Here is a 27344-nt window from a genome sequence, read left to right as displayed (position 1 = left end):
ATGGAAGCATGTCCAAATCATCCACAATCACCACTGAGCCCATTAAATATTTTTATTAACACAGTTCAATTATAAGTATGAGAAATGTGGCCTTAGTTTAGAAAGACTCCTAATATCTCCTATCTGGCTTTTCAAGGATAATATATAGATTCTTTCTGTGAGTAGGTAAGTGTTGGTGTGTTTTTCTTAACAACCTGCTGAAAGCAAACAGTAAGTTCTGCTTCTTCTGATCTATGAGCTTCTTGTATTAGGGCTGTAAGCAGCGGGGTCTCTATGTCTGCTGCATTACATGTGCTGGATTTTAGTACTTCTTCCCTACCTTCTCCTCCTCTCCCAGGTCCTCTGGAGTGTTTTCATGCCAGCTAAGTCATCAGAACTTAGAATCGATTCCTGTCCTCTAGCCCTAGAATCATGCCCCGTATGAAATCGCTTGTCTTGTTTCACAGCCATAATTATATCCCAACTGTAAACAACAATAACAGCATTGAAGTGTTCAAATATCATAATCATGATCTTAGATTTAGTATGAAAAAAGTTGTTTAGTACCAATGGCTGTTTTCCCTTTAGCAAATGAATGTATTTCTTTCTTTTCCAAGCTAAAAAGACTGAGATTGTGAAGTCGAATGCCTACACCTGTCCCCTTTACAAGACAAGTGAACGTAAAGGAACTCTCTCCACAACAGGACATTCTACCAACTTTGTTATTGCAATGTTGTTAAAGACAGACCAACCCACTCAACACTGGATCAAGCGTGGGGTTGCCTTGCTTTGTCAACTGGATGACTAAATTGGACAAACTTAAGAAAACATCTGAGAGAAGTAAAAAAGAAAATCTATGTCGTCTTCACTTCAAAATACATATGTTATGAAATCAAGTATCTTTGTGTCCTTCTTTTAAATGGTTTTTGCACTGTTCTCCTCCCTGGTGTACCACTCTTGACTGCAATACAGCCTTCTAGAAAACATGAAGAGAACTGTTTCTTGAAAGCACATGAAAAGTCTTTGAGGGGCACCTGGGTGACTGACTCAGTGGGTTGGGCATCCGACTCTTGATTTCAGCTCAGGTCACGACCTAACGGTTTGTGAGTTTGAGCCCCATGTTGGGCTCTGTGCTGATGGTGTGGAGCCTGCTTGGGATTCTCTCTCTGCCCCTCCCCTACCTGCACTCTCTCAAAATAAACTTTTTTAAAAATTTTCTCTAATTTATTTTTATAATTCAAAGTAAATGTCATATAAGGAATCACCTTATATTTAATTGCTTTTTAAAAATTATTGCTATTATTTTTATAGGGGAAAGCATGTGACAGGAAATTTTAAAACTCAATAAATGAACTTTTTTTTTAAAAGAGAAAAATCCTTGAAACTTTTGATATATTTGTGAAAATCATATTTGGGGAAACTAGATAAAATTTTTAAATTTTTTAACAATGTTTTTATTCATTTTTTGAGAGAATCTGGAGCAGGCTCCAGGCTCTGAGCTGTCAGCACAGAGCCCGATGCGGGGCTCAAACCCACACACCGCGAGATCATGACCCGAACTGAAGTCAGGGGCTTAACTGACTGAGCCACCCAAGCGTCCCACTGGATAAAATTTAATATCAGAAAATACCTGTTTTCACAAGTGTGCAGTCATTTCTTCAGCTTCAAGAGTAGTTCCCTTTCTACTCACTTACCAGAGACGGTTATAAATAAGGAAGTATCAAAACAATTCCGGAAGTAACTCCTTACATCACACTTTTACAACATCAGCTCCATTTCTCACAGTCCCCGGGGCAGGAAGCGTACATACAGAGGCAGTAAGGTGGCTGGCAGCAGGCCTGTCCACCCCAGGCCATAGCGTGCTTCTTGGCATTTATTTCATGTTTAATTGGAAATACCAAGTGTCTCTTCATTATTTTTAATAATGTTCTCATTTAGTATATACATTCAAAATATTAGTATAGATTATCGATTTTAAAACATTTCAACAATACAAACTTACAGTTGAAATTTTATTATCTTGTGTGTGGAATTAATTCCTTCCTTAGGATTCCCAGTACACTTTAGGCTGCAGCTCTGTAGCCCAAAGAAAATGTAGGTGCAGCTACCCAGTGAATCAGGACTGTTGGGACAGAGAAAATGGCCTCTCAGATGAAAAATTGATTCTGGTCTGCGGTGGCCATGAGCAGGAGAATGAATTCACTTCACACAGCCAACCCCTTGCAAAAGCATTTTATACCAGGAATAAAATGTTTAGTCCTTTAAATTTGATGAATATAGCAGTGAAGAGAAGGGATCATGTTTCCAAATAGAGCTAAACCCCATGTAAAAAACAAGGAGAATGTGCCAGACTGTCTTATGATCATGTATTTATAGCAAAGCTATTAATGGAATGGCCACTACGGGGAGGGGAGACCCTAAATAGAAATGAAAATCCTGATGTGCTAATCTTACAGTGAGAACTTCCATGCTCTCCTAAAGGATATAACAGAAGGTAAAAAGTCTGGTATGTGATTGAACCTATTCTATGATACAACAGAAATGTTCTTTTAAACAACTGAGTTATTGCCTAAGAAAATACATTGTTTTTTACTACCACTATTCCTGTTATATGTTGTTATTATGAGAGTGCATATATTCCTATGATGTGTTTATTTTTAATATTTGCTGTTGCAGCATAAAGATGTTTTGGGTGAGGGCTACAATCACTGAGAAAAAACTCATAAGCCAGGTCTAAAATAAACCATTACTTTCAGAGTTAAAACGACACTGACCCAAGTTTTATACGGAAGGTTGATTTTCCTGAGTAGGCATTAAGTAAATGGCTAATCATGGCAACTTCTAATTTATATTGAATTTGTGGCAGTCCAGAAAACTCTTTTGAATTTATGGGAAAAAAATGTAATGGGTTTTTCTAAATCTTGCATTTGCTTCATTTATCACTCCTTTCAATTTTGTAGTTTTCTGAGTTTCATTTGTAATGAAACTGATAATCTTTTCGTAACTGGAAAAATATTGTCAATTCATTCTGACTTGAAATCTGTCAGCGTCTCACATGGATAATTACGCCAGTGATGAAGACACAGATGAGGACTTTGATACCCAGCTCATCATCCAGGAGAGTTTACAGGACATTCACAAGCCGGGAACTACACAGCAGGCACCTGCAGATGAGAGGTAATGGGATCTCATTGGTGATGTACTGGAAGGATTCAACAGTTAAGACTTGTCATTAGTATACTTCTAGTGTTGTGATAAAAACAGGAGAGGGGGTCAAAATCCATTTCAATTATCATTTCAGTATCTATGAGACTTGAACAATTTGGAAAGAATTCAGAATGTAATTAGTAAACAGTTGAAGGAGGTTAGGAGCAGCTCTACATGAGGATTTGCAGACTGGAAACCAGAAGAAATACATTAGGATGTGAAAGACTAGAGAACTCTAATGCACCCTGTCTTTGGGGAGCCAAGGAAATGCACAAAGCTAAGCAATACACATAGAAAATTATCAGCCTTCGTGGGGATAGAGCAAGGTCCAGTCTTTTGATTCATATCAAAAGAAGGAATTATGTAAACTTAAACCCAGAAGAGACTAACCTTTTCTGAGGTGTGTCTTCAGAATTCTGTAATGACGGCACTAGAAAAGGACTCCGTGGGTCCCTCGCTGATGTAAAAGAATCGCCCCGGAGGTGGAATGTGCACAGCCAAGCACACCTGCTCAGATGCTCTCTGACTGATCTGCAACCTTACCCGCCCCCCCCCCCCCACAGCAGTTACTATTGTTTTTCAGGGGTGATAAAAGTTGTTTGCTTGGGGTGGTGACCTCTATTTGCCTGCTGGAGGTAAAACTGGATAAATGTGGTTTTAGCTCTAAGAGACTTTGTAATTAAACATAGAGATGTTGAAATACGTTAAAACTATATATTTTTTTAAAGTAACAAACTCACGGAGTGATCACTTTGTGCTGCACTATTTTTAAGCATTTTTTAAATATTGACTCATTTAGTTCTCATTACCTTTCTATGTTGTAAGTACTGTTATCCCTGTGTAGAAATAAGAAGACTGATAAGCACAGATAAGTGTTACCCGAGGTCACAGAGCTGCTAGGTAAGAGGCAGGCAGTCTGGCTTCAGCGTCTCTTTACCACGCTATTCCTATACTTTTGTGTTACATTTAAGAATAATCTTTAAATAGTTAAAGTTTTGTAAAGAAATTGGGTTTAGGGGCACGTGGGTGGCTTCAGTCGGTTGAGGGTCTGACATCCACTCAGGTCATGATCTCATGGTTCATGACTTCAAGCCCCACTTTGGGCACACTGCTGTCAGCACAGAGCTTGCTTCATATCCTCTGTCCCCCTCTCTCTCTGACCCTCCCACACTTGCACTCTCTCTCTCTCTCACTCAAAATTAAAAAAAAAAAATTGGGCTTATTAGATTATATTAACCTTGTGATTAAAATTTTTTAAGTTCATTCAGTAATTAAGTCATGATTTTAGATTGGAAGGCATAAGATTTTGAGGACTGAAATATTTTACAGAAATTGACTATAGTTGTAGATTTCAGTTATTAGACTTGCAAGAATTATATGGAACTTAGGAAGGCTTGCTGACTTGGTCTACCTGAGACAGGTGGAATAATGCCACCCCCCCCCCCCCCCAAGGAAGACAGACACAGGAGACCAATTTCCCTGGAGCATGTTTAGGGTCACACCACATATATTTTGGAAGTATTCCCATTAAGCCTCATTTTAAGAGTTTGTTGTAAGAGTTCATCCTTGGTTAACTACTATTGCCCTTATTGTTTCCTTTTGTTTTTTGTCACATGCCTTTGTTTTCCCTCACTTTGGGGATTACATATATATTTATTTTCTATGCAGTTCCCATTCCTTTGTGAGCGCTGACTATAAGAAGATAATTGAAACAATAGAGACAGTTAAGTACTCTTCTTATTCTATCCCCTCCAACTTGTGGTAAGATGTGATGCTGACAAAGGACAAAGGGCAGCACTTCCCCTCTGAGCTGAGGAAAGCCTAGAAGCAGGTTCTCCCAAATGCTCAACACTGTGGGGGTGTCCAACGCTGATTGTCAAGAGCCTGCGAGAAAACACCACAGCACCACTTAGCCAAGAGCTCCTGGGCTCCTCGGTGGACTGGGCTCTTTCTCTGTAACCACACGAGGGGTGGCCACTGGCTGGGATGGTATGGAACACTAGGCGAACACCTGCTTGTTCGTCCTATGCCATTTGAACGCATCTCTCATAAAGGGTGGTGCTAGAACTCTGTCGTCTCGTGCACTAACCTTGATGGTGGAATTCGGAAGCAGTATGGGCTGCCTTGTGTGTGTGCCAAATGTGAATCTGTGCCCATTCGACTCGTTAATAGGTAAGGAAGATGCACTGGCACGCCTGACCAAGTGCCATTCTGCTTTTGATGAAGCAGATGAGATAGGCTGGCTTCCTCTGCATAAGGCTGCGGTGCAATTAAGCAAGAACATTTTGGAAATAACCCTGAAAGGTAAGCTCCCTTCACAACTCTTCCTGATGCTTCTGAGAAATGAATTTAAAATTTATTTCTGTATCTTAACCTGTGTGGTCTAATGGAATTATTTCAGCTTCAAAACCCAGTGTGTGGGAGCAAACCACCCACAGCGGGGAAACGCCACTTTTTTTGGCTGTCAGCAGTTGCCTCTTAGAAAACACCAGTTTTCTTCTTGTCAACGGCTGCAATCCAAATGCCAAGAATTCTGAAGGCAATTCTCCTCTTCTTACAGGTAAATTAGTACCTTGTCTCTGGAAAACAGTCTGTCATTCTGAGTGTCCCCCATCCCAGAGGTTTTGAAGGGAACTTTTAAAAAATTTTTCTTAGTTTTCATCTTAATTCCAGTTAGATAACAATGTTATATTAGCTTCAGGTGTACAATATAGTGACTCCACACTTCCATATAACACCTGGTGCTCATCACAAGTGCACTCCTTAATCCCCATCACATTTCACCCACACCACTGCCCCCCCCCCGCCCCCAGCAACCATCAGTTCTCTATAGTTAAGAGTCTGTTTCTTGGTTTGCCTCTTTTCTTCCCCCCCTCTGCTCATTTGTTTCTTAAATTCCACAGATGAGTGAAATCATATGGTATTGGTCTTTCTCTGATGTCACTTAGCATAACTCTCTAGCTCCATCCACATCGTTGCAAATAGAAAGGCAGCTTTTTGTACATAGTTGCAGTGCTGTCATTCTGGTCCCAACTGACCCATGTCATGGGTGCCTGACCCTCAAGCTTTCTACAGACTTGCCCTTGAGATGGCCTGAGGCAAAATCTCTGCCAACTGGCTGATCATTTTGCATTGCATGTTGTCTTAACCAATTAATTTAGGTGTAAGAACGATAAAAGGTGAGTAGAGTAGGGAGAGGCAACCAATGGTGGGGTAAAGACGGCAGATTGAATACGAATGGCTAATTTTCCTCCCTCCTGAGTCTTCACTAAAATTATAGTCAAGAAATTGTCTTAATGAGGTAAGATACAAAAGAATGAGGAGAACAGGAGAGGAGGCAACAACAACACAGTTTTTTAAAACCTAGAGAGCAGGTGGATGAATACTCAGTGACAAGAAAGCCAACTCAACTTGGTAGTGGGGAAAGCAGCACAATTACATCAAAGGCTTGGAAGTTGTTGGCGGCAGTTACCTCGTGGAATGTGGGTGAAGGACAGGCAGCTAACAGGAGGATTAGCTGAACCCTATTAAGGAATGAGTAGCCAGAGTGGTCCCTTCTCCCAAACCACCCGAGTTCTGGACATTTATCACCTGGGAAGTTTAAACAGAGGCTCTCTGGATGGGGGGGTATTAGACAAGGGTGGGAGTACTGGATTGAAAATACTGGAGGAATTAAGCATAAACCAAGACCTCCCAGCCCTCCTCTTCCACCAGAATTCTAGAAAGATGGCAACCAGAACTTTATCCTCCAAGAAGAAGCTTCTCTGGGGAATATGATATACCCAAAAAGAAAGAACTGAAGGGAGTGAAATTGGGGGTTCCCCAACAAATGGCCCAGACATAGCAACATATAGCTATGACCACACTCCAAGAGCGCCTCCCAACATTTAGGATTCCCAGTCAGCTTTTTAGTCCCCAACTCTTAATCATGAGCACATAGCCAAGGACTATCTGAGAAAAGTCTTCAACAGAAATAAGAAACTTGGAGGAGACAGACTATTTAGGCAAAATAAAATGTAGGGGGAAATTAGAATTCATTTAGAGCAATTAGTGAAAACTAACGAAATAATAGGATATTACCAAAAAACTGAACAAAACAGAACCAAAAACACTCTTGAAAATTAAAAATATGATAGTAGAAATATAAAACTCAAAACAAGTGCTGGGAGATAAAGTTTAGGGAAGTTTCCAGAAGATAAGAAATGGGAAATAGGAAAGAAAAAGAAAAAAACTAGGACAATCTAAGAGGAGCAACACATGAATCTCAGAAACGCTAGAAAGAGAAGAGACAAGATGGAGGTGGTATACCATCATGAAATAAGTCAAGAAAATGATTTCCTAAAACAAAGGACATGTGTTTCCAGAATCAAAGGGCACACTAAGTGCCAGCTCAATGAGCTAAAAAAAGACCCAACACCTTTGGCACTTGGTATTTCCAGTCCTACAGCACTTTCTATGGCACATTATAAACCGTTATAGACAGAATTCACACTGATTCAACATCAGGCTCCTAGCAAGATTCCTCATACACAGTGGGTGCCAATAATTAACAAATGGATAAGGAGATGGATACAGTAAATTGTTTTAGAATCTTGAAGGACTTAAAGGTTATCATCCAAATGCGAATCATAACAGCATAAATGCAGAAAAACCAATTAGAAAATTTTAACAAAACACGAGGTTACAAATAATTTCATAATTACTGCTATTTTTGTTTTTCTTTGTTTAAAGTACCCAGGAGCATTTCTAGGACTGTACTGGGTACTTAAGTTCCCATTTTCTTGAGGGAGGAACACAAAAATGATAAATGAAAATTTTATATGTTTTGTTTTTCAGACACATAAGCAGCCAATAGACAGTAACTGTTCATGGCTTACAGAAAAGACAATAGGGTGTTGATGTAAAACACTATTGGTATTATTTGATATATGCCTCATTTAACAGTGTGTTTCCTAAACACAAAATGTTGGCACAGGGGGGTAGCTAGGAAGAGCTCATTAAGAAGCTTGAGGGACACTGGCTAATAAGATACTCTGGCCATAATTTCCTGGTGACATTTCACTTCCAATTTCCCAGCTGTTCTACGTGACTCCTATGACATGGCTGCCTTGCTGATCAGCCACGGGGCAGATGTCAATCTTCGGTGTACCAACGAGAGGACCGCTCTCCATGAAGCAGCCAAACTGGGCAGGCAGGACATAGTAAAGTTGCTGCTGGTTTCTGGGGCTCACCCTGATCCACGGAGCTCCTATGGATTCACTCCTCTTGCTCTTGCTGCCCAAAGTGGATACACTGAAATCATGGAAATGTTACTGCAGAAAGGCAAGATTTTCTATACGGTCAGCACACCCCCAAGGGATAACGTGACGCAAGCATCCTCCTTTTTGTGAAGAGCTTCAAGATGATAGAAATTAACATTTTATTTAAGCCTAACAAATGTCTGATGAAAGTATGTGTTAATACTGACTACTAAAAAGCCTAGAGATTGAACAGTTCTCATTTGATGTGGAGCAATTTCCCTAAAATTACTAGGATGCACCTTACTCTAGCATAATGTTCCTCGACCATGCTGAGGATGGTCAGTTTTTAAATGTTTTGCCTGTTGTCCTTTTCTAGAGTCACAGAACAAAAGTCCTCATATTACCCCCTACATGTTGTCTCTGCTAAGCCATGAGGCACTCCAATGTGTTATCAGATGCTCCTGGTGTTGGGAAGTTTTTCCTGATTGCTCCTCTTTGGGTCCCAGTTCTTCCTTTAGTAATAACCAAAACCCTGAGAGAAGGGGAAGGCAATTTACATTTATTGAGTACTTTCTAAGCACCAGGCAATAAGCTACCGCTGCCTCACGTGATCTTCTAAAACCCTAGGAAGTAGGCATTATCGTCATTTTACACTTAAGGAAAGAGGGTCAGGGATGGTACCAGTTGCAGGACTTCCTTTTAAACGTGCCCTCTCCTGCCACCAATTCGAGATCTGGTTTAACTGGCAGAGTCCTTGGCTCAGAGAACTCTGCAATTTATTGGCTTTGAGGAGAACCCCCATTGATGACCCTGTTAAGTGAAGCAATGTAGTATCTAAAGCTTTTTTTCAAAGCAAATCTTTACCAATATTTAATAAAGTCCCAATATTAGAATTACCTTTTGTATTCTCCTTCCTGTCTGTGTCCAGAAGCCTTATTTCTTTCTTTAACAATACATGGTCCTGGTCTCCAATATTCTAGACTACAGAGATTCCTATATTTAAGAACAACTTTCTGCTTTTTAGACTTACCTGAAACTTTACTATCATACAGGAGAGGCTGTTGTAGTTCCCAATCAGTGGCCATAAGACATTTTAAGTAAGATGTTTTAAATGAGCAACAGCAGAGATGTCTAAAGTCATTAGCTAGAATAACAAAAATACTAGACCCTTCATCTACATAACAAGAGTAACCTTTTGTGTAGATCACTGATTAAAATATAAAGAGAGGCACCAGATTTTAAATCCTTAACTCTAAAGAAACCACATCGGTTGACCTCAGTGAATACTTTCCGAGGTAAGTCCCTTATGATGTAATTTGCACGAAGTGACATAACTAGTAAATGGCAGAGCCAAGATTTGAAACCACATCTGTCTCGTTCCAAATCATGTTACTTTACTGCCCTGCATTATTAGAGTGGAAACACGACTTCATAGAAATAGGCCCTGGGTCTGGTGTACCTGTATGTGAATCCCGAACTGCCTTGCTTACCAGCTGTGCGTCTCTGGGGAAGTCACTTAACCTCAATGAGCCATGGTTTTTTTCTCTTTAAAAAGAAGATACTAGCACCTGCTTGTTAGGGCTGTTGTTGTTTAGAAAGTATGCACACAGGAACCTGCACATAGTGAGCACTCATCCCATGGAGGCTTATTAGACATTTCTTCATGCATTCCAGGAGAGGGGGGGAGGTTCTTAATCACTGTATTCTGATGACTATGGAGTCTATTTACTAATTTACTGTTTACTAATTTAAAGCCACTACATCTTTTTTATAGGAGCTGTGAATAGGCCCCGAATGATCTCCTTTCCCTTTGTCCATTTTCAAAGGTGACTCTTTCTTCAAAACCCATTTTACTGAGAGGCCTTCTGCAACTGACCCAAAACTCCTTTCTCCTTCCTTCACCATCCAGTTCCCCTCAAAATCCAGAACTGAGATCTTTTAGAGGACATTTTGCCTACAATTGTACTCTTATTACCCACACCATCACATGACAGCATATCGGGCACTACAATTTATCCTTTTAACTATAAGTCCCCAACTTCAACAACAATCACAGTATGTCTTACTATGAACAGCTACCTAAGAACATGTGAAAAAACAGAACAAACACCCATTTTTCACCATAACATCAACAGATGGCATGGTGTTACAGTCCAACAGGATTGTTGGTACCATCCTATACATAAGGGTGGGGTAAGTGGACTTTTATAGGCTAGTCAGGGAATAAAATCTCCTTTAAAAGGATTTCTCCTGGAATTTGCAAGTTCCAAACAATTAACTTATAAAGTTACTCTGAAAGCCAACCTACTTTTAACTGAGAGACTGCTTGCACCATTTCTTCCTTCCCCAACTACATTATAAACTGGCTGAGAGCCAGTTTATTTATTTCTTTGACTTTGTAGTGCTTTGCTCAAGTGGCTGCTTAATAACTGCTTTTTGGTAGTGCTTCTATATTAAGAATGCATAAGCAGTAGAGCGGAAAAGATTTTTGCATAACAAGACTTTTTCTCCTCTTAGGAGCTAATGCTCTTGGTCAGGCCTCTGACTCTTCTTCCATCTTACTTGAAGCCGCCAGTGGAGGAAATCCAGATTCTGTGACTCTCTTGCTAGAGCATGGAGCTGATGCCAACATCCCTAAGAATTCAGGCCACCTTCCCATTCATGTTGCAGCTGACAGAGGCCACTTGTTGTAAGTTCAATTACATCACCACAAATAATAGAAATAGCAAAAGCTGTGGGGTTTCTTTGGAGCAGCTTCTGGGAACTTTATATTCTTCTTCTCTGATCATATAATTCTAACACCCTTTTAAAGATAAACTCAACCAGTAAGACAGTGAAGTCAGGCATCCTCTGTAACCACAGAAGAGACATAAAACTATTTTATTATCGGGTCTTTGGGCAGTAAGGGGAGCTCCCGGTCTCACTAATCGGACTAATTCTGAGTTTTATATCTAGACAGTTTTATTTAACTTCACTAAGTAGCTGAGCATTTACATGCAGGAATTATACTTTTTGGGGGTTAGGGGGTTCTAAATGCCACCTGATACTAATACCACCTGTACTAGTATATAATAATCGTAAACAGGTTAATACTACATCTTAACAAAAACAATTTTTTAAATACCCCCTGAAACTCTTTCTCAGAGCCCTGAAGATTTTGGTTCCAGTTACGGATTTTGCTGCCATTAAGCAGAGTGGCATCAGTCCGGTCCACTGTGCAGCAGCAGGAGCACACCCCCAATGCCTGGAATTCCTCATCCAGGCTGGATTTGATGTAAATTTCATGCTAGATCAGAGAATTCGCAAACACTATGATGACCATAGGAAGTCAGCTTTGTATTTTGCTGTATCAAATGGTGACCTCTCTTCAGTTAAGCTGCTTCTGAGTGCTGGAGCTCTGCCCAATCAAGACCCAGTTAACTGCCTCCAGATAGCCCTAAGGATGGGCAACTATGAGCTGATAAGTCTGCTGCTACGGCATGGGGCCAACGTCAATTACTTCTGCAGAGTCAACCCTTTACATTTCCCATCAGCACTGCAATACACATTGAAAGATGAAGTCATGCTCAGGATGCTCTTGAACTATGGGTATGACACAGAGCGATGCTTTGATTGTCCCCATGGAGACAAAGTTCATCCTTGCTATACTTTTGAAGGCTGGACATCTACAGTTATCAAAGACACTATGGTAAGTGCACAGTATTGTCTGTATCAACTTATACAATCATTATTAGTGGCCCTGGACTACACACCAAGAGATAAGATTCCATCCATTGTCTCCAGAAGATCATAGTTCAAAAGATTTTTAAGTTTATTTGAGAGAGAGAGAGTGAGCAAGAGAGAGCAGAGGAGGGCAGAGAGAGAGGGAGAGAGAATCCCACGCAGGCATCATGCTGTCAGCACAGAGCCCAACGTGGGGCTCAATCTCATGAGCTACCCAGCTACCTAGCTCAACTGAGCTCCCCAGGAACCCTGAAAAGATTTTAATGTGATAAATACGTGGTAAAATAAACATGATGGTAGATGTAAAAAGTACAGAAACAGTTCAGAGGGAAGTGATTTAACTTTACTTAGGAAGTTTCACAAATGAACTAGCATCTGAGTAAGGTTTTAAAGAATGAATGTAGTCTTACAAACTACTTATGTTTTTTCTCTGAAGTGCTGAGTCATCGAGCTAAAATGTTTCTAGGGTCCTGATACCTGTATCCCTTAGTTCTTGGGTGTCTCTTTTAGGTCTAAAATTTGATTAAATAGGTTTCTTTGGCCACCTTTTTAATGAGAAAGAAACACAAAAAATGCAGTTGACTACCCTTTTCTTCTTGAGATGTGTTCCTCTTGTGATGTCTGCATCACACCAGTCTATTTCCCCCAACCGGTCATTTCTATTTTCCCCAACTTGAGCTCATCCCCAACTTTTCAAAAAGCTGCCACTCTTCAAGTTTCACACGTTACCTTCTCAAAAAGACCCTTCCTTACCCATCCACCGTTATCTAAGGTAGTTGTCTTCCCTAATCTTCTGATAATGCTATTTCTTTTATAGCACTTACCACTTTCTGAAATTATCTTTTTAACATTTACTGATTACGTGTCTCCTCCACAAATACATCAGTGTAAGTAAGCTCTTGTTCACCACTTTCCTCAGCTTAGAGATCTGTGCTCAGCACACAGATGCACTATAAATACCTGAGTTCATATTAAAATCAAAAATTAAATAGTGAACGGAGAAAGCACTTTGAATCAATTCTGGAAAGCCAAGGCAACATATTAATATTATATTATTAGTTTTAGGTTATGATTAATGTAGGAGCTGGCATTTAGGTGTATATCATCTTGTATTATTTCCTGACTTATTATGTAGTAGTACTTGACTTCTTACATGGGCATCTTGTCTAGGAGCATGTAAATTACCTACCGGCAGAAACGATCATATCCTTCAGGCATGAGGATAGGAGTAGGTTGTGAATGACAGAAAACCCCAAATGAAAGTGACTTTAATAAGGTGGCTCGTTCCCTTCATATAAAGGCCACAGGTAAGCAGCCTTCTAACTGGACAGCTTCTGACACAGGAGAAACTTGCATCCACATTCCAGCCAGCAAGGAGGCAGGCAGGCTGAAGCAGCACACACCGTGTTCTTTTAGGTGCATTCTGGGGGTTGCTCACTTCCACTCACATCTCACTGGCTAGAACTTAAGTGGCCACGTCTAGGTGCAAGGAAGCTGGAGAGGTAATCTTTATTCCAGAGAGTCGTGTGGCCAACCAAAGGGAACAATGGATATTAGACAACTGTCTCTTTCACACCCTAATTACATCTTACATAGTTCTGAAGATACAGCAGTTAAGTATTTTTCCAAATGTCAGAGCTAAGAAATCATTTCCTTGTTCAATGCCTAGTTTATAAATGAGGGGCTTGAGACCTTGGTTCCTAACTTTGAGTTTAGTGTTCTAAACCCCATAGTTACTCCAGTTTTTCATTTGCTTTCATAGTTCCAATTTTCTTCCTTAGTTCTGTGAAGTAATAACTTTGTCATGGCTGCAACATCTCTCTGGGAAGGTTGTTCGAGTGATGCTTGATTATGTTGATCAAGTTCGAATCTGTTCAAAGTTGAAAGCTGTGCTCCAAAAACAAGGGCTCTGGTCAGAAATCCATTTTATCTTAAGTGAGTATCTTCCTTTCTTCTAAAAGATTTTTACCAAAAATAAAAGGTATTCTTATTTGTTTCATAAAACATTCTCTTCTGGTTAAAAGCTTTATCTAAAGAAACCAAGGAAAATACTATTCCTCTCTAAAAAAAAAGTTACTATTTATTACTTTGTACTTCTTATCATTTCCCAGTAGATAAAATCTGTTAGGTAATTACATATTATATGGTAGGTAATGCCTTTCTCCTAATCCCGTGGAACACTGTACATACAGGAATTAATAAAAGCTATGAAATGGCAACAAAAACAGGGATGAGAAAAAGTGAAGATCTAAGCCCACAGAGAATATCAAAGGATGCTCCAAACCACATTCTTTCACAGTAGCACATAAGTAAAATTAAGAGTTTCTTTCATCTAATTTCCCCCTGGGTGGTGATCTTTTAGTTCTCAGCCTGATCCAGAGGGACAGGACAGGGCAAGGGAGTGGTTAATACACAAAGATTTAAGGATTTCAGGTCTCACAGGCCACAGCCACAACTGATGCCAGTCTTTGGATTCTTAACTTGACATGGTTCTGTAATCGTATCTACAGGAAGGGTTGCAAAGAGAAGGGAAAAGCTGTTTCGCTTTTAACTTTTCCATTTCAACACAGCAAATGAAAATTTTGGTGGCTTAAGTATAACATACATTTGCTGACTAAACCCTAAGATCACTAAAAGAAGGAACAGCTCTTTTCCATTTGGATAACATGTGTTTCTCTCATTTCAGCAAACCCTCGATCCCTCAAACATTTGTGCCGCCTAAAGATCCGGAAGTGTATGGGGAAGTTACATTTGCGCTGCCCTGTCTTCATGTCATTTCTTCCATTACCAAACCGTCTAAAAGCATATATCCTTTACAAAGAATATGATCTTTACGGACAAGGAATTTTCACAGGAACCTGGTAATCAAACTGGATGAAAAGGTATATTTCTTTGAGTTGCATTTCTTAAAATTTGACTTGTTACATAGGATTCATTATTTCTCACTTTACCTAACAACTAAAATCTCAATGCAAATCTACACGTTCTTAATACTATTTCTTAATATTCTTTTTTTTTTTTTAATTTTAATGTTTATTCTTGAGAAAGAGACAGAGACAGAGCATGAGCATGAGTAGGGGAGGGTCAGAGAGAGAGAGGGAGACACAGAATCTGAGGCAGGCTCCAGACTCTGAGCTGTCAGCACAGAGCCCAACGTGGTGGCTCAAACTCACAAGCTGTGAGATCATGACCTGAGCCAAAGTCAGAGGCTTAACAGACTGAGCCACCAAGGCGCCCCCTATTTCTTAATATTCTTAATATTGCTTCTCAAGAGCATTCTGAAAGGCAGTTAAAAAAAAAAAAAACCAAACTGTAAAATTTCAATTAACAGAAATGTATCAGTTCTCACTCTGTACTGATTTTATATTAAATGTAAGAATCTACATTTCTACATGCTCAAAACAGTAAATGTCACCTTTAATAATTTAAAAGGATTCTTAACAGTAATCCTTTTTAGAGAGAAGTACATACATAAAATGTCTTAGTAATTACGTTGAATAAAATACTGACCCCAGTACTTGACCTACAAGTTCGCTGTTCTTATGCAAAAGTCCTAAGGCCAGCTTAATGTCTGTTTACTTGTAGAGTCCTGCACTGAAGTGGAGTAACTTGGTTAACTGAAACAGAACTTTCAATTGCAACGTCATCATTAATGGGAAACATGCAGTCCTTCTTTCCATAAAACCCTGGCTAAGGGTTCCCATTTACTGGTTAATGTTATCACTGGAATAGAAATTAAACGGGTTTTCAGATGGCTTATGTTTTTCTGTACTCACTCTAGTGCAGTACTTGACACACAAGAGGGGCTCACTGATAGCAGCTGTATTTATTAAATTATTTATTTTTTAAAGTTTATTTTTGATAGAGACAGACAGCATGAGCAGGGGAGGAGCAGAGAGAGGGAGAAAGAGAATCACAAGCAGGCTCTGCACTGTCAGCGCAGAGCTCAATGTAGGGCTTGAACTCATGAACCATGAGATCATGACCTGAGCCAAAACCAAGAGTCAGACGCTTAACCAACTGAGCCACCCAGGAGCCCCTTTTTAAATTATTTTAAAATTTTTAATTCTAGTATTTAACATACAGTGTTAAATTCGTTTCAGGTATACAATACAGAGATTGAACAACTCTATACATTCATCACTCAGTGTTCATCAAAAGTGCACTCCTTAATCCTTATCACCTGTTTCATTCATCTCCTCACTGACATCCCCTCTGGTAACCATCAGTTCTCTATAGTTAAGAGTCTGTTTCTTGATTCGCCTCCCTCTTTCCCTATGTTCATTTGTTTTGTTTCATAAATTCCACATATAAGTGAAATCATATGGTATTTTTCTCTGACTTATTTTGCTTAGCATTATACTCTCTAGATCCATCCATGTTATTGGAAATGGCAAGATTTCATTTCTTTTTTATGGCTAAATAATATTCCATTGTGTATGAATACCACTTCTTTATCCATTCTTCTATTAGTGGACACTTGGGCTGCTTCCATAATTTGGCTATTGTAAATAATGCTGCAATAAACAGGGGTGCATGTATCACTTTCAATTAGTGTTCTTGTATTTTGGGGGTAATACCCAGTAGTGTGATTACTGGATATGGTAGTTCTATTTTTAACTTTTTGAGGAAACTCCATACTGTTTTCCAAAGTGACTACATCAGTTTGCATTCCCACCAACACTGTACGAGGATTCCTTTCTCTCCACATCTTTGCCAACACTTGTTTCTTGTGTTTTTTTAATATAGCCATTCTGACAGGTGTGAGATATCACATTGTAGTTTTGAGTTACATCTCCCTGATGATGATGTTGAGCATCTTTTCATGTTTACTGGCCATCTGTAGGTCTTCTTTGGAGAAATGTGTATTCATATCTTCTGCCCATTGTTTAATTGGATTGTTTCCTGGGTGTTGAGTTGTAGCAGTTCTTTATATATTTTGAGAACAACCCTTTATCAGATATGTCATTTGCAAATATCTTCTCCCATTCATTCAGTAGGTTGGATGCCTTTTTGTTTTGACAGTTTGTTTCCTTCACTGTGCAGAAGACTTTTATTTTGATGTAATCCCAATAGTATCTTTTCGCTTTGATTTCCCTTGCCTCCAGGGACATATCTAGAAAAATGTAGCTATGGCTGATGTCAGAGACATTACTACCTGTGCTCTCTTCTGGGATTTTTATAGTTTCAGGTCTCACATTTAGGTCCTTAATCCATTTTATTTGTGTATGGTGTAAGAACGTGGTCCAGTTTTCCCAATACCATTGTTGAAGAGATTTTTCCCCATTGTATATTCTTGCCTCCTTTGTCAGAGATTAAAAAAAAAAAGATTGGCCATAAAATTGTAGGTTTATTTCTGGATTTTCTATTCTGTTCCATGGAGCTATGTGTCTATTTTTATGCCAGTACCATACTGTTTTGATTACTATAGCTTTATAAGGTAACTTGAAGCCTGAAGCTGTGATTCCTCCAGTTTTTTCAAGACAGCTTTGACTATTCAAGGTCTTCTGTGGTTCCATACAAATTTTAGGTTTGTTCTAGTTCCGTGAAAAATGCTGTTAGTATTGTGATAGCAGTTGCATTAAATCTGTAGATTGCTTTGGGTAATATAGAGATTTTAACAATATTTGTTCTTCTAATCCAGGAGCACGGTATGTCTTTCCATTTCTTTGTGTCATCCTCAATTTCTCTCATCAGTGTTTTATAGTTTTCAGAGTACAGGTCTTTCGCCTCTTTGGTTAAGTTTGTATCTAAATAGTTTGTTATTTTTGGTGCAATTACAAATGGAAGGATTTTTAAAAAGCTTTTATTAAAATTCCAGTTAGTTAACATATAGTGTAATATTAGTTTCACATGTAGGATTTAGTGATTCAACACTGCCAAACCCAATGCTCATCACAAGTGCACTCCTTAATCGCCATCACCTATTTAACCCATCCCTGCACCCAAATCCCCTCTGGTAACCATCAGTTTGTTGTCTATAGTTAAGAGTATGTTTCTTTGCCTCTTTTTCTTTTAATTTCACTTACTGTTGCTTCATTATTAACGCATAGGAACGCAACAGATTTCTGTACATTGATTTTGCATCCTGCGACTTTACTAAATTCATTTATCAGTTCTAGTAGTCTTTTGCTGGAGTCTTTAGGGTTTTCTATATATATCTGCAAAGAGTGAAAGTTTTACTTCTTCTTTACCAATTTGGATGCCTTTTATTTCTTTTTGTTGTCTAAGCACTGTGGCTAGGACTTTAGTACTATGTTGAATAAAAGTGGGGACACTGTACATCATTGTCTTGTTCCTGACCTTGGGGAAAAGCTCTTGGTTTTTCCCCACTGAATGTGAAATTCACTGTGGATTTTTCATATTTGGCCTTTATTATGTTGAGGTATGTTTCCTCTAGACCTACTTTGTAGAGGGTTTTTTTTTTTTTTTGTCATGAATGGATGTCCTACTTTGTCAAATGCTTTTTCTGCATCTATTGAGATGATATGACTTTTATCCTTTCTTACTGATGTATCATGTTGATTTGTGAATACTGAACCATGCTTGCATCCTAGGAATAAACCCCACTTGATTATGATGATTTTCTTAATGTATTGTTGGGTTCTGTATGCTAGTATTTTGAAATTTTTTTTCAACGTTTATTTATTTTTGGGACAGAGAGAGACAGAGCATGAACGGAGGGAGGGGCAGAGAGAGAGGGAGACACAGAATCAGAAACAGGCTCCAGGCTCTGAGCCATCAGCCCAGAGCCTGACGCGGGGCTCAAACTCACGGACCGCGAGATCGTGACCTGGCTGAAGTCGGACGCTTAACCGACTGCGCCACCCAGGCGCCCCAAGTATGCTAGTATTTTGTTGAGGATTTCTGCATCTATGTTCATCAGAGATACTGGCCCATAGTTCACTTTTTTGGTGGTGTCTTTTATCTGGTTTTGGTATCAGTGTGATACTGACCTCATAGAATGAATTGGCAAGTTTTCCTTTCTCTTCTATTTTTTGGAATAGTTTGATTAGAGTAGACATTAACTCTCAAATGTTTGGTAGAGTTCACCTGTGGAGCCATCTGGTCCTGGACTTTTGTTGGAAGTTGTTATTACTAACGCAATTTCTTTGCTGGTAATTGGTCTGTTCAAATTTTCTATTTCTTCCTGCTTTATGTAAAATTATGTTTCTAGGAATTTATTTCTTCTAGGTTTTCTAATTTATCAGCATATAATTTTTTATATATTCTTACAATTGTATTTCTGTGGTATTGGTTATTTCTTCTCTTTCATTTCATTTATTTTTTTTTAATGAGTCTGGCTAGAGGTTTATCAATTTTGTTGATCTTTTCAAAGAAGAACCAGCTCCTGGTTTCAGTGATCTAGTTTTTGTTCCAATTCATTTATTTCTGGTCTAATCTTTATTATTTCCTTCCTTCTGCTGCTCTGTTTTGTTCTTTAACTCCTTTAGGTGTAAGGTTAGGCTGTTTTGAGATTTTTCTTGCTTCCTGACATAGACCTACACTGCTATAAACCTCCTTCTTAGAAACGTGATAAAAGCAGTTATAGAATGTAGGTTAAATTTTTATTTCTGTATATTCTGTGCTGAAGGTAAGTACAGGTTTCTGTACTTGGAAAGTGAGGAAAGTGAAGAGACATGCATTCAGCCACACCTGTGTAGCATTTCAATAGCACATCAACAAGAACAGAGTGATGGGTAGGATGATGTTCATTTTCACCACAGGCCCAGTCAACTATAGCCTTGTTATTTGTATGTTTAGTGTTAGTATACTTTTTTTTTTTGCATAATATAGTCATCTCAGGGAAACTGAAGTTAGAGAATTTCTTTCTGATGTGGAGATTCATGGCTATACATTCAGTAAGCACAGACTTAAAGTTACTTTTAATGATATGATTTTCACATTCAAACTTGCAAAATTAGCTGGCATTAATTTTTATTTTTTTAATCAAATTGTGGTGTCTGTTTTAAGTGAGTAGCGGATTATAGATATGTCAATATACAAATATATTTAGGATATACATGCACATAGATACATAATTCTAAAGTTAGTTTTATCTACTCCCTGGACCTTCTAAAAGTATATACATTTTATAAAACTCAAAACGAATTAAAACAGATACTCCCAATGGAAGAAAAGAACTTGATAAGTGCTATAGGAAAGTATAAAGAGCACATGGGATGAATATGCATTAGTATTAAAATTACACATCAAGCTCACTTAAGCTGGTGTACACAGTATCCTGTGCCTTTAAATTGTTTCTTTGAATATAGCAGGTATATGTTGTGTGTAACATGTCTAGGGGTAATTCCTGAAACATCTATTTTTCTAAAAGAAAGAAGTCACTAGTGATGAATCAGTGTTATGTCCCAGTAAGTGACTGCTTTTTTTCGTTTCAGCTGTTATGGAATTGCAATGGGCCTAGATGTGTAACTGTAGTGTCATAACATATTACGAAAAAGTCCATTTGTTTCATAAGCATCATTTGGAGTTAGAGAAATAAAATTGAGTATATATCAAATACCTCATACAAAAAAGACTATACAAAAATCATGGACTTTATTATACTTTAAAAATCTTCTAACAGCATAGTTCCTGAAGCCTTGTCAGAGAATACCTACTTTGACAAAAAATAAGCTCTCCACCCCACACGTATACCACCATTACATAAAAATTGAGTTCTTCAAATTCAATTCTAAAAGGAAATGTAGCATGATTTTTAATTGTATATATGCATGATTAATAGTATCAGTGAGATAAGAATTAACCAATTCACTTAACATTACAAAATCACCAAATATACAAAGCAGTTTTGCACATTAGTTATAACTTAATCCCCAGTTCTCATATTAACTGAAGTAAATTACATGAGTACAAGCCACAAGAGACTAGTTTAAAAGTGTCGTATAGTTCCAGTTTCAATGTGTGTCCTTAATGTAGAACAAAATCTCATGAAAGAAGAGTAAGTCAAACTTGCTAAAAAATAAAATGAAAGCCTTGCTCGCTACAATCAGTGTGTTTGAATATTTTAAGTACAGTTTGAATGCTAGGAGGTCGTTGTCAAAACCAATGTTAGTATTTTCATTTTATTAATTAATTCAGGTAGCAGAAGGTTTTGCAATACATGGGATCTTGGGGTCTATCAGCATTTATAAGATTCAAATCTTAAATATTTGTAGCTCCTACATGTAACTCAAAATTAACATCAGATGCCTTTACCACACAGGATTATATGTTATGTAATGTGTTACGCATACCCTACCCCCTTTTCCCAAGCATAAAGGTAAACATCATTTTACCACCCCTAGAGCCTGAGAATTCTTTTGAAATTAAACACATACTAGTCATTGTAGAAATAGCAAAAACAAGACTGGCCTTGGGAACTTTGTCCAGTCCCTTGTTAGCAAGTTTTTAAAATTTTGAAAGGGAGAAGTAATACTTAGTTTCCTGTCTACTGATTTCATTACCATAGTTACAAAAGTACTGTTTGTATAGGTAGCAGAATGCATAGCTGAATTAGGTAGACTTAGTTTCTTTTCTTTTAAAGAATCAGTTTTGTTAATTTCTAAAAACCATCAAGCATAAGTATGAATCTGAGAAAGCTATCCCAAATTCTAATTCAATCACCACCAAAGCATCCAAGAGCCAGAAGGGATTTCAAAGGGTTACAGACCAAGATCAGCTTTAACATTATGCAGAAACCCATGGGCAGCCTTCGTCAAACAAAAAGGAGAGTTTCTTAAAGTTGATGCTTAAATATCTGTAGTATGGAATAGTTCACATAGTTCTAGAGCAATGGAACAAAAGTTGAAATATCTAAAATTGTTAATCCCACATAATAACTTCGATTTGGTGTTGGAATGCTCTTTGGTCTGATCTGTGGACATAGGTGTATTATTGAGGAAATTCCTATCAAAACATGACTTAAAAGGAACTACCTAAGTCTGCCAGTGCCTTTAACTTTAGCCTTCACTTTGACTCAGAGTACTAACAAAGGGCAGCACTTAGTTACCGTGCAAAGCGCCAGCCTCGTAAAACTGCCCCTAATGCTAACCACCTTCCTTGTAGGGTGACAAGTTTCATCTGAACCAAGTGAGGCAACAACTGAATAGTATAAACAAAAGACTTAATGAAACAGAGAGCTTACTAAATCTCAGAAGGGTCTTAAAAGCCGGACCTGCCATGGCAAAATCAAGTGCTGACCACAGAAATTTCGACTTCTACCAAAGGAATGACACACAAACTATCAAGAAAGCATTCCCATTTAGCAAGCACAAAATCAACTGTCTTCAGAAAGTATTCTGTAAATTTCTACTTTTTTACTATCTGTTTTGGTAACATAAGGCTTCAAAATAATGATTATCAAGTAATCATTATTCCCATTTGGCACATGGATAAAAAGAATATCATGATCCTATATATAATTATTCCCTTCCACAGAAAACAGGGTGCATACCGTGTGAAACAGCCACACTATATTGTGAGAGCTAAAACAGATGCTGCTTCTAAATTCAGGACTAACACGACTATATCAAAGAACAAAGGGCTTTTCCCCTTGTAAAATTAGTCTTAGTGGCTGGCAAATCTCTTGAAAATTTTAGTTATGTGACTATTTTACTCAATATAATTAACCTGTCTCTATATAGTTTTACACGTGAAACAAAGGAACATAATTTCTATCAGCAATGTTAAAAATCCGAGTAAAGAAAAAAAATCAAGTTTTGACATAGAGGGAGGCAGCAGGGAAGTATCATTTAACCTTGGCACTAGGCTAAAATCCTTCCTTGGTCAACTCTCTTATACCGAACATTCAATTTCCTTTCAATATTTCATAGAATTAGACCTTTTACGCATTTGAAGAGTAGAAGTATGTACAATAACTAGTGCAAATTATTCTATTCTCATATATTAGTTATTTGCCTTTGTGGATATAAAGTGGTGATCAGTATTTTATCAAAACATGGAATTATGAAAATACTGTGCATATCAGTCTGAAATTTAAAAGATTACATTTTCTAAACTAAACTCTGGGCATTTTTACTTTAAGCAGGCAACAACCGTTATAGAATTTCTTTTGAAATGTCACTTGATTTTCAATAAAAATTATTTCACGCAATGCAGAAAATATGATGTATTATCCTGTAACAATAATATCTTTACATTTTAAGTCCTAATCTAAAATGTACTTGAACAAAAAAATCCCTTTTAATAAATTCCAAAATCTTATTTTAACCATTACTGCTCTGCAGCAATAATTCAAGTTCCAACCTGAGAACTAAGAATAAGATAATTAAATGCCAAGGGATGTATCAATCCTGAACTGAAGACACTTAAGCTTCTTTCCCACTGGCATCAGGTGTCATACATCAGAGAAATGTGAGCAATCCCAGAAAGTGCCCTGAAATCACAGTACCACCTGCCACAATTTGAAACCTTAAGCCTAAAATCTTTTTTCTAATTACTTTACAAAAGTTCTATTGCACATTTAATAGTTAAAATATTTGCAAACTTGTAGAATTCTCTGTATAAACGTTTTGAACCGATTCAGTTGAAAGCTTCCTCACTGCCAGCAAAAATGTTCCTAATGAGAAGAGGAAGCATATCCATGAATATCTGAAGCTGAAGAATAAATGGTTTCTTATGGTCACAGCCAATTACAACGCAAGAAGTTCACAATTTGAAGGAAAAAAGGCTTGAACAAGTGTTAATTCCTCAGCAATCTACTTCAAGGAGATGAACAGGTTTCTTTTAGACATGTAGAATTTGATGTTACTGCATAGTATATCATTTTTAAGGAAAAAAAAAAAACAGTGCATACCTAAGTGGTCAAGGTCAATCTTATTTTAAAAAATGAAGTTAAAACAGGTAAATATAAACTTTAGTCTCCTTGGTATATCAACAAAGTTGTTACCTTGTGCCATTGAACCACAGAAACCGTCAATAAATTCCAAGGGGGGTAATACCAACCAAAAAGCAAGGATAAGTTCATGCTTCTGACTCTCTTTTCTTTCCTTCTTCTCCCAAATCACTCTCTTCTGACTGGCTACTGCTAAGGACAACAAACTGCCCCTCACTACTGGCTTGGTTTGGTCTACTGGAAGCAGCTATCAACCGACTTTGTTCTTCTAAGTCCTAGTAGAAAAGACAGAAAAGAAACTAAGTTTGTTTGCAATCAAATGCAAAACTATGCATTTAAAATATGTACTTGAGAGCTGCTCAATCTTTCTGTCATGAACATGTATGCATAATTCTGGCAACTTACTGAAAACAAAGGCTACACACAACCAGTGCAACACCAAAGTGAAATTTGGCACCATTTTAGAAATCCTGTAAAAGCCAGCATTTCCCTCTTCTCCATTTCTATTGCTAACAACATTCAGACCATGGTTATCTTTCACTACATACCACACCAAATGGCTCACAATGGATCACTCCACAGCCCTTCCCTTCCACCTCTCTGTCCAACTTACCTTGCTAAATCAGCCATTGCCCTCCTCAGCCTAACCTAGCAAGGAAGCCTCAACTTCAGTGTCATCGTCACGTCCCTCTCCTTTGTCCATAAGTCCAATCAATTCCCAATTCCTGCTGATCTGTGCTCATTAAGTATCCCGCAAATTTCTCTTTTCTGTTGCTACTGCCACCACCCATAACTGGGTCTGACAATCTCATGTATCACCATCTAATGCATTTTCCAGATTTTGCTCTGAAACTTGCCTAACTTAAAATTATCCTGTTGGATGGACAATGATTTGACACTGCTGGTAACATTAAATATTTACATAAATATTTCCTGGATATTCCTGGAGGCCAACACAGCTTCCAGCAATGGCAGTTAAGTCTATATACACACAGCCTCTCAAAAGACCTGCTTTGATAGCAACAAACTTCGCTGGAATATGGAAATATAAGTTCTGGTATGTTTGCTAAACAGCAAGTCGACGACACATCGGTAACTATAACGTAAACATCCTATCAGAAGACAGATGTCTTCCTTTTCTGCTGCGCTATGAATCATCTGATTATGAAGTGGCTGAGGAAGCGGAAACAGAATTTCATTTGGAAATTCCAACCTGAAAGTCACAGTGCTGAATTAAGGAAACTTCATAAACATCGTATCAAAAAAGATCTAGATACTAGGACTACATACCTTTTCGATTTGTTTTTGTTTACTGAGTTCTTTCTGTTGTTTCTCTTTTACCCTCTCTATTTCCTTTTGTTTTTCCGATGCCCTACGATCCTAAAACACAGATAAGTACAACTAATGAATTAAATATGAAAAACTTTAAATTTTAGACTTTTCAATTCATATGGCCTTTGTAACCTTTTCATATTTTTATATTTACATGAAAGCACACTAAAAATATACATTCTTAGTCATTTATCCAAATTCTAAATACTGCATCAGCAATAGTATCCACTGATAACCTTGCACAGCAAAATCATTTTATTTACTTGCTAATATGAAAGATCTTATATTACTTTAGATAACATTCTTGGATAATTAGTAAGTATCTTAGATTCTTACCAGTTCTGCATGCAAAGCTATCTGTTTTGCCAGTCCAACAGAATCACAAATCTAAAAGGGGAAAAAATAGGAAAAACTCAGCCAGTTCTCATTCAAAGTTATAATTTCAAGTATCCAAATGGCTGGTGCAACTAGATTTACAACTCATTATAACACACTGCTTCAGACAAAACCTGATTTAAGAATGTTTCAGTCCCCAAACGAAGCACCTGTGTATTTTCTTCAGAGTCTGAGTTTCCGCTGCTGCGTCTCGCCTCTTTCACACACCCACCTTCCGGTTATCTCAAATTCATTACTGAGATGCTAAGGTTTGCAGAGAACTAAGCAGATGCTGATGCTGTTCTAAGCTGAAGACATCTGGAAAAGGCTGATTGCGGGAATATACTGCAGTCCCCGAGTAAGGGATGAGGCCAGAAGACTGCACTAGCCCTCAATGGCCAGGGAAGACACAGGTCTGTAAGTCAGAAAGCCCAACATATCGGCTCAGATACCTTCAGAGCAACGGGCTTTGGTCAAACAACTCTGCTGAAGTAGGCCAACTTTGGCAGTTTTTTCCAGAAATCTTACTAAGAACTTTGACTATGATATATATTTCACAACCTAAACACATTTTGAAAGGCAATGTATACCTTTTCCCCCTCATTGTTTGATTCAAATATGTAGCAGACTGATGACAGATTACTTTCACTTCTGCCCCCTGATGTCCGAAGAACAAATCCAAAAAGCCTTTTATTTTCCTGGTGTGTAGCATACAAAACTACACTGGGTAATGGAAACTGCCAAAGAAAACATCAGAAGCAAACATGAGATTTTTCAAACACTTACAACTGCACTCTTATACATAACAAACTCAATTACTAAGTTATATCATAAACAGAACATTAGAGCCAATTTTTTTTTTTTTTTAACAACGTGGCAATACAAGAACAAAAATGTCATATTTGGTTTGGATTACCAGGCAGAATAAGAGGTTGTTGAATGCTGAATTTATTAGTCATTTACACATTTTACAATAACAAATAGAATAACAAAAATGCTCTATATTATTAAATGATTAAATAAGAGCATATACTTGCAACTATTTCAACCTAGATAACTATAAACTCAATCATGTTCACCTTTTAATTCCTCCTGTGTTTATCCCTTAACCAGGCAGCATATATCATATCCTAAGAAAACCTAAGTATCACAGCAGATTGCACAATTCTTTAAGTTGCATGGAATGTTCAATTATAACTTTATGGGGGAAGATGTCCACCATCAGCTTAATTATAACTTAGCCAATCATAATTACTACCATATTTCAATATATAGGTTCAGAATTATTATAAAGATACACATGTGTATGTGCACAGAGGGATTTCGAATAAAGCTTTAAACATGCCGAACTCACCGTGAGCCTTGTAACTTGTGTCTGTGGATCAATTAACCTATAATTAAAATTTTGGAAAACATTTTAATTAAGCTGAAATTAAACTTTTTGTACAGTTTTTTTTTTTTTTTTTTTACATTTATTCATTTTTGAGAGACAGAGACAGAGCACAAGCAGGGGAGGGGCAGAGAAAGAGGGAGACACAGAACCCAAAGCAGGTTCCAGACTCCGAGCTGTCAGCACAGAGCCCGACGCAGAACTCGAACTCACAAACAGCGAGATCATGACCTGAGCT

General features: G+C 37.9%; 3 protein-coding genes across 5 annotated transcripts in view; 2 read left to right on the top strand and 1 right to left on the bottom strand.

Annotated features, from left to right (window-relative positions):
• DNAH12 (dynein axonemal heavy chain 12) overlaps positions 1 to 875 on the top strand; it is a 219686-nt gene extending 218811 nt beyond the window's left edge. Inside the window, exon 74 of the mRNA XM_043587710.1 lies at positions 597 to 875. Coding sequence (XP_043443645.1) covers positions 597 to 787 — 191 coding nt within the window. The 3' untranslated portion in view covers positions 788 to 875. The remainder of the gene's footprint in view (positions 1 to 596) is intronic.
• APPL1 (adaptor protein, phosphotyrosine interacting with PH domain and leucine zipper 1) overlaps positions 39 to 27344 on the bottom strand; it is a 58176-nt gene continuing 30870 nt past the window's right edge. For 2 of the 3 annotated variants that reach the window (XM_043587706.1, XM_043587708.1), the window contains 5 exons: positions 27071 to 27107; positions 26307 to 26453; positions 25678 to 25728; positions 25300 to 25389; positions 20690 to 24284 (listed from right to left, as the gene is read on the bottom strand). In XM_043587706.1, the coding sequence (XP_043443641.1) occupies positions 24138 to 24284; positions 25300 to 25389; positions 25678 to 25728; positions 26307 to 26453; positions 27071 to 27107 (472 nt within the window). In that variant the 3' untranslated portion in view covers positions 20690 to 24137. Of the gene's footprint in view, positions 3144 to 20689; positions 24285 to 25299; positions 25390 to 25677; positions 25729 to 26306; positions 26454 to 27070; positions 27108 to 27344 lie in introns of those variants that run through there. The other variant, XM_043587707.1, reaches the window with a different exon arrangement.
• ASB14 (ankyrin repeat and SOCS box containing 14) lies at positions 3035 to 27070 on the top strand. Its single transcript, XM_043587709.1, has 10 exons — positions 3035 to 3156; positions 4855 to 4910; positions 5359 to 5490; positions 5588 to 5746; positions 8263 to 8508; positions 10944 to 11115; positions 11571 to 12114; positions 13931 to 14084; positions 14836 to 15031; positions 24207 to 27070. The coding sequence occupies exons 1-9, from the start codon at positions 3035 to 3037 to the stop codon at positions 15012 to 15014; spliced, it is 1764 nt and encodes a 587-aa protein (XP_043443644.1). The 3' UTR covers positions 15015 to 15031; positions 24207 to 27070.

The sequence above is a fragment of the Prionailurus bengalensis genome, chromosome A2 (assembly GCF_016509475.1).
Source record: "Prionailurus bengalensis isolate Pbe53 chromosome A2, Fcat_Pben_1.1_paternal_pri, whole genome shotgun sequence".
Lineage (NCBI taxonomy): Eukaryota > Metazoa > Chordata > Mammalia > Carnivora > Felidae > Prionailurus > Prionailurus bengalensis.
Note: the sequence above shows the minus strand (reverse complement) of the source record. Positions and strands in the feature narration are given on the sequence as shown.

What these genes read in the sequence shown, in the direction of transcription:
- ASB14 (XM_043587709.1), top strand. Translation starts at nt 3,035, where the DNA reads ATGGATAATTACGCCAGTGATGAAGACACAGATGAGGACTTTGATACC. An exon ending in CAGGCACCTGCAGATGAGAG is followed by an intron (nt 3,157 to 4,854) that starts GTAATGGGATCT and finishes TTTTCTATGCAG; the next exon opens with TTCCCATTCCTTTGTGAGCG. An exon ending in CAGTTATCAAAGACACTATG is followed by an intron (nt 12,115 to 13,930) that starts GTAAGTGCACAG and finishes TTTCTTCCTTAG; the next exon opens with TTCTGTGAAGTAATAACTTT.